The sequence below is a fragment of the Mycetomoellerius zeteki genome, unplaced genomic scaffold, assembly GCF_001594055.1.
Source record: "Mycetomoellerius zeteki isolate Tzet28-1 unplaced genomic scaffold, Tzet1.0 scaffold31, whole genome shotgun sequence".
Taxonomy (NCBI): Eukaryota; Metazoa; Arthropoda; class Insecta; order Hymenoptera; family Formicidae; genus Mycetomoellerius; species Mycetomoellerius zeteki.
Window position 1 is genome coordinate 1,830,879 of NW_017257294.1, and position 15,404 is coordinate 1,846,282.

The following is a 15,404-nucleotide window of genomic DNA, read 5'->3' on the forward strand; positions in this document are numbered from 1 at the left end:
CGGTCGATAACGACCTTACAAATAAGAACATCTCTCCGATCAGGAAAGGGAGGTTAAAACTGGTACTAATCGAATGATAAGCTGCGATGTACGGACCCTGGTCCTATTAATTTAAATGAATTGCTTTGACACCCGCGGTCAAACACGGAACTTTGACAACGACCGATCTCGTATATCATGTTTCTCTCCTCTCTTTCAATAATCGCTCTTCTTATTCTTTATAGTCGTAATAAATGAGATCACAATAGGAAATAAATGAATTTAAACAACGTTCAAAAATTAATCAATAAACTTTGATCAAAGCGCATGATAGAAATAATTTGTAACAAAAAAATTTAAGTTATTTATTTTTTAACGAGCAGAGCAGGCAGTCACTCTATTTATACAGATTAGTGTTTAATCGCTATAAATTTATTCGAATTTTCTCGGTTAGCAATGGATACGAAATTCAAGCCGAGCGGGCAAAAATGTTTGCTAAGCGTATCGAGATGTAGTTCGATATTCACGAGCCGACATCACTAAACGGGCCATTAAATTATTCACCGAAAACCATAACGGCTACTTTAACCCGAGTCCATAGAGACTGGGGGCTGAACCACGTGCGCGGAGCGGCAAAAGAGGGACACCGCGTGGACAATAATTCACGTTTTATTTCCTCCTCGCCGCAGGACGTGCAGGAAAGGAAAGGACACGCAATGATAAAAATGTCGCCGCGGTCGACACGACGGATCAGAAATCTTAATATGTCCACAGTCGTCCGTGGAGAGTCAGCGATTTCCAGCCAATATAAATGTCCTACATTGATTTAGTTCTCCTTTCCTATCCTCACTTCCCCGTGGGTCTTACGATCTATCGAGAGGGTGAAACGGAAAAGACAGCGGTGGTCGAGGATGCAGAGAAAGCCGGACTGGACCAACGAAAATGTCTCTGTCAGGGAAATTAGCCTTCGAGGATCTGAAATAGGACAGAAGGGAGTGCGGCACCACGCACCTTCCTTGAGAGACGGATGTTATGAAACCTTTGGAAAATTGAGCACGTGATAGCCATCTCACGTTCTCGATCAACCGCGTCGTCGTTGTCATCGTCGTTCATCCCCGCATATATTCTGGAAGTTTTACATCCATAGTCGTGATTCACAGCTCACCTCGCTTGACTTATTTAACACTGTACGAGATCGATTTGCAAACTGACTTAACCACTGCAATCTGTCACTTTGTAACTACGAGATAGAGAATGTAATATTTACACTTCTCAAAATAAAAACTAGAAATGTGATTACAATAATAATAATTAAGAACAATGTAAAATAATAATTAAGAATAATTTCGCTGATCAAAACATAACAATTTTAATAAATAAATTCTGAAACTGAAACCACGATTACTTTCTCTTCGCACTGACTCTTCCCTGTGACCGTTATTAAGTACACGTGGGCGGAAATGAGCTGAAGGGTATAGTCAAGACGAGGCGGTACAGAGATAGAGATAGAGATAGAGAGAGAGAGAGAGAGAGGAGAAGAAAAAGAAGGAGAAAAGAAGAGAAAGATAGGGGAAGATGTAAAAGGCGGAGGGTCACTATCAACGAGATAATTGATCGTCGATTATCCCCTTATTAATTACTGTGGCGAGACGTTTGCCTGTTGAGGAGCGACAGACGAAACCAGGTGCTCCTTTCGAACGAAGCAATGAATTTTTTCCTTTTTTCGTTGAACCGCTGGACCCTGGGAATTCCCATGAAGGCGTCTCCTATCATCGAACGATCTCTCGCCTCATGTGAATGTGTCATGAGAATACCGTTGAAATTTATTCGATTCGTTGTCTTTACTAATTTTCGACGCACAGAAACCGGATTTATTATTTTATGCCCGAACAGACGCCTCGATAATAAATCCACATGTAATTGACAAATCGATAAGCCTTATCGGCCGCGGAGCCGTTTATTCGCCACGCTACACGCCACTTTTTCCCCTTTGTCGGCATAATGGGTTAATAGCAGAGCGTTTGTAAAAAAAAAAGGCATAGATGCAACGGTCGTCGTAGTTAATGGGCCTCGTGTGCCGTAGATGACGAGATAATTTCAGTCAACAGCCTCACGCTTCCATACACGCGTGTACTCACGCGAGCGTACAGAGACCGTGTCACGCGTGTGATAATCCCCCCCCCCACACACACACACAAATTGTCGGCAACACGCAGAAATACAGCCAGCGATATCAGTAATAGAGAATAATTCAGACAATTCAAAGTAAAATTTGTCCAGTCGTGCGATAAGAGGTGCGTTCATCGGGCGAACGAATCGATAGAATTCCGCCAGAGACGATTTACTCATATAAAATATTCATAAAAACATCAAAATACATATTCCTCTTTTCCGTTTCTTACTTCTCATATCGCTTAATTATGCAATATAAGTTACAAGCGTATTCCGCTCGCGCCAATCCGCTCGTCATAAAATTTTATGTACGTCACAAAAACAATTATCTAAAATAAATCATTCGCGAGGCGATATACAAGATAATATATTATTTCTCTTATTTCTTTATTCGTTTTTACGACTAATCGTAAAATTATCTTCGACACTTGCAATATTCAATTTTACAATTTAAGAAATTATTCGAGACTTTGGAATCTATTCTGCTCGTTTATGCTCGGCAGTTAATGACACTGCGTCGTCATCTTAACTTCTTGCGCTGTTGGCACACTGGGTACTCGTGCAAAATCTTAATTCGCGACCCATAGGGGCACTCATAAGACGGCGGGGAGAAATGTGGGAACTTCGTGGCTCGATAAAAGCTGTTTAGCACGCTATGGAAATGACTGTCTCTTCTTTTCTTAAATTTATGCCTCTTATAGTCTCCCCCGTGTGTTACAAGATCGCAATGGGTTCCCATGGTAAAGAAGCGGGCGGTCGTAAAGGAAATACCCGTAGATGGAATAGGCATGTACACGACACAGGACGACTTCCGGTTGCGCCATTTCGAACGGCTGCCAAGGAATTGGAACGTCTTTCCGAACGAACACTTGCACTTGTTACGAAGATGTCATGCCTTGAATAATTTCTTAAGACGAAACTGAATTAAACACATGCTGAATTATGCAATACCGTCGATTACATCACGCTGACAATAAAGAAACATTCATATTCACTCCTTTGAAAAATTATTTCACAAAAGTTCTTAACATCCATGTTCTAACGTTTTAATATCCTGAATCTGAAACTACAACTATAAGACTTTCCTCTAAAGATTGTTTTTTTTATCAACATATTTTTCGTTATTTATAATTTAAAAATATTATCTCAATTTTTTAATATTATTTTATTTTAGTCATGATTTATAGAAAAGAAATTATATTATTAAATTTAAATAGTAATTTTGAGGTGCTAAGAAATACTGATTACATGGTGTTATATCAAATTATCTGATGTCCTTTTGCGAGAATCTATTAAGAGCTCCAATTTCACAGAATTGCACTTATCGTATCATTGCGAGCATCAAGATAGCACGATCACCGAGGGAACGACCAGGGAGAGACGAGAACTCGGGTGAGGCACGGTCACGGCAATATTTGAGATTTGTTTAGCTAGACGTTATTTCATCCGTCACCGGATCAGATGTTGTGCTTACGCTGCAGTATGAAAAAGATTCCGCATTTATCTAGAGACGATAAGAAGTCAATTTAGCGACAATCAAAAGAATATTTGCCTTATCGGCTATAATTTTATCGTACATTTCTCGTGAGAATATTCTTTTACATTTCACGGACAGTGAACCGTATTCTATAAATTACGCTTTGTTATTCTTCTTTGTTATAACTTCTACGACAGTTTATTCGTAGAATACGTCAAAAGTTGACGTCTTCTTTCGCGCGTTGCATTGAAGAATCGCGGAGTCCATGATTTTTGCGAGAAGATATTTTTATGCGCTACGCTTCGGCACGCCATAATTGTCGGATGACTAAACGCGCAGTCGCGTGTAATTTTCGCTGAGCTGTCTCCAAGACAAAGCGGCTTCATTTAGATACATCGTTTTTCGAATTAATCACGGCTGAAAGAAAACGATATGCGTTGTCATCAGCTCGATCCAATTGTGTAAACAGAAAAAATTGGATCGAGATGTTTCGACCAGATCAAAAAGCAACATAAATACGACTTAAAAACCGATTACATTGCCTTCAACGCCGCAAGCTGCCGCAATAACGAAATATTTACGAAAAAAACGTTTTATTTTTTTTTTAAGGTCTTGGAAAAATAATGAATCGCTTCTTTATAAAATTTCGACTAAAATAAAATTCTAAATTAACTCTAAACAGATAAAAAGAATCATTAAAGTTACACGAAAAGAACGGTTTTGCTAAAGTACCTAAAAATTTAATTAGATTAATAGATAACAGATTTAAAAATAATTTTATAGAACCAAAAATAATTATGTAAAACGCTTAACAATATTGACAATGCTGTCAAAAGTTTTAACTACATTTTTAAATATTTCGGCAAAACCGTTCATTTCAAGTAAGATTGTCTAATATGGAAATTTTTTAAAAATATAAATTTTTTCTCTGAATTTTCTCTTACATTTCAGTTGACACGAGCTCTATACGAAGATATATAATATATAAATCTCCTTAGAATAAGGCGACGATCATTCCGGATGCATAACCGGTCGGCCGGACGAGCCCCATTTTAATTGGTACCCACTAATTGTTAATTATCAGTAGTACCCACCCGCGGAAACCTGACGTAAGAAGCTTAAAGCCATTTACACGGGATGGGCACGACCCGCCTCCGCAAGCGTTACCAACACCATCGCCGACCGCCGTCGGTTTACAACGTTATAACGCATAGGGCAGGTGTGCATATGTAATTCCGTATGGATGCCACCATCGTCAGACACACCACGTGAAAAGAGACCAGAGATCCAAGGCGGTTTACATTATTTATTAGGCGTACCAGCGACGCGCATACACACCGAGTGAGAGCCAAGACAAACGACTGCATAATCAACAATTAGCCGCTTGATACGCGCTACGTGATAGTTTTTAACGAGCGAACGCGGTCTACTGCATTGGCGAGATGCGTTTTCTCACTTCATCGTCCCAGTCACTGTGTACCTTGTGCCGATTAATAACTTGCCACTGCAAAACTTCGTTATTTCGAAACACCGCGAATTTCAAAAGGACTCGTTAACTGCAAATGAATGAAAATTTATTACTTATTTTTTTCGGGAAATAGCACTTTTAACTGTTATTAAGTGCAAATATTGGCGATTATAATGGCGTGCTTTATCAAGCTAAGTGCTATTAAAAAGATTACACCCCTAAAATTTGCATTGTAAAAATCTGGAGTTTCACGCAAGCATTTTTAGATTTATCTTGCTTGGATTCGAATACAAATAAGAGAAGAATGTCATTTTCGACCAAAGCAAGTCTTAATAATATACGACTCAGATTTATCTTTCTTAGGTTCAATCACTCAATGACAAAATATCGCTAAATTATCCTCTAGCTGTTATTATTATTAATACTAGAACTATCAAACTAGAAGCAGGCAACAGTTTTGTTACAAAAGGGAAGAAAAACGCACTGGAAGAACTCATCCACCACCGATGTAGAAACAATAGCTCATGAGGAACAATGAGAGAAGGCAAGCGAACTCGGTTTTCTTTCTCAACTGCTATAATGCGTCGACTCACTCGACGAGAATGCGACTTGAGCCCATGTAAAGTCAGACCGCCGCAAAAGGATCAAATCCATAGAATCGGCTTCTCTCGTGAGAGCTCCGCTTGCTCGCCCGCTTCTCTCGGATCACCCGCTAGAGAATATACATCGACGTGTCGCCGCACCACCGGGGAAGAGCGAGAGAGAGAGAGAGAGAGAGAGAGAGAGAGAGAGAGAGAGAGAGAGAAACCGAGTCACTTCTCGAGAATGTGATTTAAGTCCTCGCATAAAAGACGACGTTGCGCAGAATTACAAGCGGCACGCAGTTCCGTCGGTCGATAGGATACGTCGACAGGAACGAAGAACCATCCTCTCCTGCATTACCGTGTAGAGAATACCGAACGATCGCCTACATCCGCGTGGCCATTCAACAGAGATGTTGCTGGGACGTTGCGAATCGCAACGAGATCAGCTCGCATTCCTGCATGTGACCGCGAGTAACGTAGTAATGTCAAACTCGAAACAGGACGTGTACAAGTATGCCGTTATTACATTGTTATGCATCTATTAAATACTCAGCGCAGAAGCGCGCTAACTCCATTTATATGTCTAGATTCATTCCAAATATAACTTCGTATTTGAAATATCGGAAATTATGGCTTTAATAATATCTAATTTTGTCCCGTACGCAAAGCCGCAGAGAATGCAAGTTTGTAAGATCATTTTATATCATTACTTAATCGGGAATAATCACCTGAGATATTTTTATCACAACGGAGAAAAAATGTAAATTGTAAATATTGATCGGATATTGTTTAACATATTTTTTTTTCTTTAATCCATATTTTCAAATATTAATAAATCAGAAAACAATCAGTAATAGACAATATGTTGTTAATAATAATTTTAATTGGAGTATAAAATACTTCATGTGATTGTTTACATAAAAAAAAAATCAGGTGAATACTCTCGAGTTAAAAGAAAAGAAAAAAGTGAGAGAAAAAGAGCGTGCAGCCTAGTTATGCGATAATTAGTTCACGTTTTTCCGTGACCACCGACAACTCGTTAGAATCGTTTCGTAATTGCAATTGCTCCTTCGACATGTTAACTAGACGACAGAATGCCTTTCCATGTTTGACCGAACATGGCAATATTTTCAAGGTTGCCCGAGCGATATCACATCTTTCCACCTTTGTGTGGTTCGTTATTAAAAAACCGAAAAATTTACGACGCTGTAAAAATTCGACCCGCAAAAAGAATTTGCGCGCGATCATCCCTCGCCGTTAATTCTTACGCCGTAAAATTTGAGAAGCACGAACGAGAATTTAAGCTCATCGGAACAGTACAGCGGCGAGAAGCAAATCCGTATGAACGAGGCTAAGATTACCGTAATGGCTCGCTTTACGATTACAGTTATCGAGACGGAAATCTGCGAAAGCCCGACATTAACTGCGGAAACCAGTCTTGAGAGGCTGCCAACGTCGTCCTTCAAGCCGAATCCTTCGTATCTTCCTATAAACGCGTCGACATTCGGAATTATCTGGTATTTAACTTCACTACAAACTTCATGCTTACGTTTGTCCTCTCATGCTTTACCCTCCGGGTTTTATTCTTGTTCAGCCGCTAATGGCTTCAATTAGTATTGTAAATAGGCTGTGACATAGGACTTAAAATCTAAAGTTATTAAAATGTTTGCTATTGTAAAAGGGATATGACGGGAAGAATATCATCATTCTTTTTTATGAAGAATCAAAAACTTTCACAACTTTGGGATTTTCACGCCACACGATATTAATTCAAAGTCAATTAAAAGCTTTGTAAATTGATAATAAAAAGGTAGAGAAATAAAGAGGCGGAACTCTACGAAGAGACACAACGCATCTTTACAGTTATCCCCTCTCCCCTCTTTAAAATATCTTGTAAGATATATTATATATATTATATATATATATTTGATAATGTAATAAAGATGTTGAAAAGTAACTCTGAATTTTTTCTCATTTTTTAAAAGTTTAGAACTGTAAAAAAAACGAGCTGGATAAAAAAGATCCAGATTGCAGACGGAGGGTTAATTCTCTTATAGTTTGCATAATTACTTTTTGCTCGAGACTTATAATTAGGCAATTTCTTTATTCATACGATTCAGGGAAATTTTCTTTTAAAAAGATCTTGAAACTCCCATCTTGAAAACATTTAGCTTCTTCTGATTTCCCAAGCCATAATTATTCAAACGCTATATACATTTCGATGGCAGTCATAAATCTTATCGTCGACGTCAGGAGAACGTATCTACGATGCGCACAAAGGTATCGCAGGCACTTTAACGATCTCACGATCTAATTAATATAATTGTCTTGACGACGACGTGTATCAAAGAGCTTCTCCGATCAAGAGAGAGCTAGAGCTGCTCTTATTTATTTGTAACTCTGGTAGTAGAATACACCTGCTAGCATTAACAACCGCAGTGATCAATTAATTCCCATTAATTGAGAGAGAGACAAGATACATACGTCGGATGAGTTATGATTGAATCGCGATAACGGGCTGTATCCGCTTACAGTAAATTAACCGGATGCTCAACCACGATGATACGTCAAATTTTCAATTACGTACCAACAAACGGATATTGACAGTACGATATAATCTGATTCATTGACACCAGCTGACTCTCCGATTTCTTCGGAATTCTTTTCACCTAACACAAAACTTTGCTAACCAGTCGATAAAAAGATTGTTCCTGTCGAAATAATACTCATAGATAAAAAAATACAAAAACACACATAAGCGGAAATAACAACGGATATCGGCAACGGATGAGGGACAAGAGATTCTTGGAATTCCGTGGAGATATTCTTTCACAGGTGACGACAGTGGACGAGACGTACCCCTTCGTGTGTGTCTTTCGTATGCAACTGTGACCACCGCCTAATACGCGGCAAGGCGGCACATACTAATTAGCTCTGTGAGCGAAACGCGCCATGAATACAACTCCATGTGGAGAGAGAGACAAACATTAGATACTAGAGAGCCACGGCAGCCACGGTACTTGAAGTACGGCCAGGTCGAGGCTGAACCTCAAGAGACATTTCCTGTCTCAGCGATCGCCAGGACCAAGTAGTATCCCGCTTTCCTTCGCGAGAAGTTGCGCATCGCTATTGTATTTTAAAGATAAATTTAAAAAATTTTAAAATATAGATAATATTAAACAAAAATCAACTGATGAGTAAAAAGTGCCATATTCTATGCTTTCAGAAATTGTTAAAATTTGTATTTTTTCATACCACAATAGTTATTATATTATTATTATTATTATTATATTCGGTCAAGGTTCTTCTCGTGCTTAATAATATTTCTTGTAAATTTATACAATTTTCAATACAAGCAAATTATGCGCTAATTATTTGTCAGTCTTGAAAGACTTCCTAAACCGAAATTGGAGTAGTGATATTATAAATTAAATTGACAAACAATTTAATATTATTGATGGAAATACGCATCTTCGAAAACTTAATAATTTGATGCCAATAAGCATTATAAAATTTGTAAATAATGCACAGTTTACTTAAAATGAAAATTGTATAAATTCATAAGAAATATTATTAAGCATGAAAAACAACCTTGACCGAATATGGCATTTTTTACTAGTGTGTGTTTAGCAATAGTATTATATATAAAGCGTGATAAATAACACAATTCGAAGTCACACATAAGTATTAAGTTAATTCTTTTAAGAATTAAAAATTAAGTGTTTTTCTCCGCTAACATGGGAGAAGGTGTTCTGGTCGTAAACACAATGTCCGTGGTCGAATGGTAAATATCACATGAATTTCAGCTGGTCATAATATCAAATGCGTTCGTGGCAAGACATTGGTTCGCCCTAAAATTTACGAGCCGTGAGATTTCCAACACGCGTTGGACACCCTCATACACGCGATTTCGGTAACGCCGAAATCGATAGGAATTTATCATTAGCGGTTTGACGCGTCTTAGCTATTGCGATGCTATGTGATCGATGCGCAGCACGCCATCCGATCACACAATATTCACACATTGCCGATCGCGAAATCAATCCATTCTAATAAACAACGAAGATAATCATGCTGCAAAATCTCTCCGCTTGTCGCATTGTTCTTGGCTGTAATGGCGATCGAGAGTATTCCCACGGTATACACTCGCTATCACGATATACACCTCCTTTCAATTCTTCTCGTTATATTTACCCCGCTTTCCTGCCCCCCGTATTGTTTCCAATAACTGGGCGACGAGCTGAGCTGCATGATCGGACCGGTTCCGGACAGGTTGCTCGGACTGGACGTCTGAAATCGGTCTGCCGCCGCCGCCGCAGCAATATTTTGCAACTGTCCAAGTTGACTTGGGTTGTTCCTGTGCTGGTTGCTGTTGGACGTCATCAGCGGACTGGCGCGAGAACGATTGCATACGACCTGCAGCAGATTCGAGCCGCTCGCGAGTTGCCCAGGACTTATCGGAATCTGCCGCACGTGTGTATTCTCCGCGTGAATGTACCGCTGACTGACCTGAGCACTTCGCCGAGTTTTACATTGATTATTCTGACCAGTGGTCTTCGATTCGTGGCCGGATTTCACGTCGATCCCGAAATCGCTCAGTTTAAAGTTCTGTTGATTCATCTTGAAATCCGCGTTGTTCTTGAAACTCCGATCCATCTCGATTCCGTTCGTAGTCATGTAATTTCCTTCGCCACCGCTCGACACGTCTTGACGTTGTGCAAATAAAACCTGACTTGTAACCAGCTATCCTCGTGGATTACAAAATCGCGGGATCTTATAAATCACGTGGAACATCTGCGGTGTTCGTTACTGCACGGTACACTCGTCGTTTAAAATGTTTTGTAGGGGACTCCTCTCGGTCGGTGACGGCATGTGAAATGAGAGATGAAATTAATCGCAGGTGACTGTCGCGGCGATACGTTTGACAGTTCACCGCTGATCACCGCTCGCCGCCTTGACACAGTTCCAGCGTTGATGCGCGTAATTCTTCCAATCCGTCGCGATTTGCCGACGCGACTCGTCGTCGGTGTATTCGAAACGGACACCTTTGAACGTCTTCCAATATTCGCGAGTCGAATTTTCACACGGCTGGCACACCCTGTCGCGCTTGGCGATCGCGTGGATTCTGTCACCGTCCAAATAGTGACCGTAGTAACGACGAAACGGCCTTGCATCGAGCGTCACGGTCGCTATTTATCACGCCAGATACACGACGAATTAACATTTAGTGAAACTCGAGAGCTCGCGCGGCGCTTGATCAGAGGCTGCAACGATCGATGATTATTGATGGATCAGCTCAACTTTGTTACATTCTTTGCTCGCGATAATCGTTAGTCGCTAGTGAAAGTCGCGAGGCGAAACGCCCGAGTTTCGCAATGGAAGAATCGTCTTTGATTTTGCGTCACGGAAAACGAGATGGAATTTTTGATGGCTCGACAAATCGACGGAATTCATCGTTGAACGATAAAATTATCGCCTTTGACACGTTTGAGGTCGCAATGGGTGTCGATAACAAATTGTATTGATGAAACAGATTGCACAAATTATAACATCGAAAAGTCTTCGACTAGAATAAATAATTCGCGTAACAATTAAATACGTTGAATCATGGCGCCAAAAGGAGGCAACGCTACTTTTGCAAAACACGACCGTGTCTATACACGCACTCGATTCCTCGACGCTTTCTCGGGCTGGTCGAATCTCGCCCGTCGTAATACGCGTACTCGTGTTGACACGAATGTAATTGCATCATACGGTGTCATGCACGAATCTACCACAACACACGGTTTTCGCAGTGCGGTGTTCCCTCGATCTGTTTGCTACGTTCTCCACATTGGAGAATTTTCTATTGATACACATAAAATTCTCAAACAGCGATTACAGTATGTACACAGGGATTGCACTCGCGCACAGAACGTCCCACAGCGGAAACAATTGAAAGAGAGAAAGAGAAAGGATTAGAAGGTAAAACAGCCAGCTGGTTAGCCAGTAGAGAGACGACTGGTTTTGTGTTACCCGACTCCGTAGGCTACACACCGCACACGGCACGGAGGAGGCTGGGGTCCAGCGCACCCCTCCACCAGACGATACACAGAGCAAGTGTGCTTACTCCCCCCCTGCGGTACGTACGTAGAAGTCCTTACTCGTGTGTGTGTGTGTGCGTGTGTGCATCGATGCATTCTCGCTCCGTGCATGTACGTTTCTATCTCTCTTTCTTTCCCCGCTTCTCTCGGCCCGACCCCACAAGAGACGCTCTTGCAGTCTCTCGCGCGTATACACTCCATCGTAGACGAAATGCAAGCGTTGCACTCCGCGTGAGAGTCAAGTAACGTCTGCACGCTAAAAAATCGTGGGAATTAAGCTCGGGACAACCGCACCGAACGAAATTGCCGAGCGATACGATTGCGATTTATCGCGTAATAGCATAAAGTTTCAATATGGCGATTAAAATGATTGACGTCTATTTTATTCCTGATATAAATTGTTATGATCCCTCTTGCGATGTTTCCGATATTGATCAAATTACAGAATTTGCGCACAACTTCCTATCGTTTCCTTCTATCGATTTTCGACGTAATTAAACTCGAACGCTTCCACGATTACTAGAGTTAAGCCTCAGAAGCTTGTATAATATCTCGGATAGTATTTAATAGCGCAACGTTCGCTCGATAATAATGTAGATCATAGAAAAATGTAAACCGAATCGGATATTGATTCGAGGGGGCGAGCGTTGTTTAGAACAGTGCCTATCTGCCCCTCGATTCACGCCGGATCATTAATCGTGGATCGGCGCGATATCTTAATCGCCTCTTACTTTCTGTTTCATTTTTTTTACAAGGGGTCAAATACCTCGGCGCAGCATCAGAGCATTATTTCCAAGCCATCGCATTGGCCGTGATATGATACTATCGAGCCACCATTTCTCGCAGTCGGTGCACGACTGCGACTCGTTAGATTTGCAAAATGCTTAATGTTTGATTGTTCGCCTTATAAAAAATCGGAAAAATTCGCCTATCCCTTCTGCGTTGCGTCCAATATTGAAGAATAATTTCGCAACGTTACAATTGTTCTTCAAATAAATGTCTGTCGAAGAGCGAATACGGAATCATAAAATTGGAAAGCAGGAAAATTAGGGAAACGTCAGGGAAATGGAAAACGATGAGAGAAATCAGGGAAAAGTCAGGGAATTTTGCGAAATTTTCTGGAATTAAAATTTTTGACTTTAAAGAAAATTAACATCATACTTACGCAGTTTTTTAGTACTATGAACTTAACAATTAATAATAATTTACAGTGTTACGTTTCTAATCAGGATAAAAATAGAAAAAATTTTTGAATATTATTGAAAATATTAGGAAAAAGTTTTGGAATTTTAGAATGAGGAATTTGTGACAGCCCTGGAATAAAAATAAAATCCAGTAATCCTAAATTTGGCAGACTCGAGAAACCTAAAAGCATATTGCAATAAAAGACAAGCGGGATATATTTCACTGAAGAGATATACTGTTAAGTTTAGGAGAGGGTTGCTCTCGTCTGAATGAATTCTGTCGAGCAGAAAAAAGTCTTGTTGTCTCAAGAGTAATTCGTCATTAGTTCGTAAAAGAGTGGGCCCGCATCGCCCATCGAGTCACGACAGTACTCGGTTCTCTCGAAGTTTCCAAGATGCAGCTCGCTGCATTACGCCGTTGCATCTTTCTCTCTCCATCTCTCGTTGGGCACCGTTGCGGGGATACAGAAATAGTTTATCCGCGGAGGGATTTCGGGAGAGGAGGCCGAATGGAGCGAGATGGGAGAAGGCAGAAAGAGGAGGAAGGAGAGAACCGGAGAGAGAAACGACAGAAAATACGAGCGGGAGTTACGAGTTACAGCGGAAAACGGTGGATTATGTGTGTTTAACCCTCCCTGGCCCGCCCGCCCACCTTCTTCGTCACGGCTTTCATTCCTACCCCACGTCCCGCCGTCGACTCTACGTTCGCCGTCGCGCAAACGCGCTTCCGAAAGCCCCCGAGTTATGTTTGAGCACGAAAAGTAAACTTCGACTTCGTGGCGACGTGAGGCGCTTTGTGAGGATTAGGTGGTCGCCACTGGGTGAATCGATTCCTTTGTTCCGACTTCCGCGGCTCATGGAATCGATTCTCGGCGGACAGAATCCGCTGCTACATCAACGACGTCAAGGTCCAACGGATCTTCGACGCGACTCTCTCGTGCGAACGTTTAAAGAGCTTGAGAATCGTCTGGAGAGAAAAGATCGAGGTCGATTTTTCATAAACAATGCCGCGGAATTCGAGATGGTAACAAAGACGATCGCTTGAAACACAATTGTGCGAAATGAAAGTATCCACACGTATTCTTAACTACTAATTATTTGTCCATTATAGATGAATGCGGACAAAGATGCCGGTTATTTTACGTTGATATACTCTCTTAAAATCTTTAGAGTGGAATCTAATTCTAAAGAGTGAAAATGACTGGCAATTGAGCCAGTGTTAAAAAAGAATTGGCTTGATTGCCAATTTCTAAGACTGAGATTTCACTCTAGTGTTAGATTCCACTCCAAAGAGAGTAGTATCTATCATTTTTTTATTTTGCTCATTTTGATCGTTTTTTTTTTTTTGAAATAGTAGTAGTGGTAAAATAATGTAAAAATAACACATGAGAAATAATTGAAGTACAACTCCGAAGTATCTATTTCGGAAACTACGCGGGGGCGTTTAAGATCTCGGAAAATTATGCTGGGTAAAGATGCGAGTGCGACGAAACGAATGTCCACAGCCTTCACAATTCCAGACGCGACTCTGATCTCCGTGGCAGCTGAGCTCCTCGGCGACGCAAAGTGGAAACGGGGAGGTAAACCCGAGGAAAAACCAGCCTGGTCCGACGTGCAACAGGTAGGGAAGCCAACGGCAGAGGCTCGGTGTTGCAAGTTCAAGCGGACACCGCGAGTACAGTGACGGCGACGAAATCACCTCTGGCGAGATTTAAGTCAAGGTGAACGTTGCGAAAGAGTCTGAGGTCAACTGTAACAAGGGCCAATCATGGTACTCGCGATAATCGTCACGTCACGATATCTCTTTCCGATATATCTAAATTTTCAACAAAATCTATTACAATTGCTACGATAATTAGATCTGTTTTTTTCCTATTTCTGCATTAGACTGAACTAGAACTCTCTTTTTCACTTTCGCCAAATATCAAACATGTACCTATCTCACTTTAAGGTCCAAAAGTGTACACTGCTTTCTAAAATCTTTGGAGTAAAATCTAAATCTAAAGAGTGATAAAAACTAACAACTAAGTCAATGTTGAAAAAGAGTGACCCAATTGTCAATTTTTAAAAGTGAGATTTCACTCTTTAGAAATTCCACTTCAAAAATTTTAGAGAGTAAATTTTAGAGAGTTCAGCCACAGAAAACAGACCTATTGTAAAAAGAACAATCGAGATATTTAGAACACTAAGCGATGAATTTTCGAAAATTATATAAGATTTTAAATCTGTGACATGGCCGGAGTAATCTGTGTTTGTATCACTGGAATATATTGCGCTTCAAGCCACAGAATTAAACGTCGCATTTTACGGTTCAATGACATAATGGAATATCGTGCGTATTCCTCTGTATTACCTTTTCCTCTATCCATATAATGGACGTACTAATCGCGCGATCAATGCGGTAACGCGCATGCAGATAACAAGTAGGTGGTTCACCATCGATCCGGATCGGATCGC

At 40.6% G+C, this 15,404-nt stretch overlaps 1 protein-coding gene across 13 annotated transcripts in view; it reads right to left on the minus strand.

Moving 5' to 3' along the window:
- The window catches only part of da (transcription factor daughterless), a 78,269-nt gene that overhangs the window by 16,799 nt on the left and 46,066 nt on the right, over positions 1 to 15,404 (minus strand). For 7 of the 13 annotated variants that reach the window (XM_018451319.1, XM_018451315.1, XM_018451325.1 and 4 more), the window contains exon 1: positions 9,875 to 10,496. The exons of 3 other annotated variants lie outside the window; for them this stretch is intronic. In XM_018451319.1, the coding sequence (XP_018306821.1) occupies positions 9,875 to 10,357 (483 nt within the window). In that variant the 5' untranslated portion in view covers positions 10,358 to 10,496. Of the gene's footprint in view, positions 1 to 9,874; positions 10,497 to 15,404 lie in introns of those variants that run through there. 3 more of the 13 variants (XM_018451318.1, XM_018451317.1, XM_018451313.1) reach the window with 1 other exon arrangement.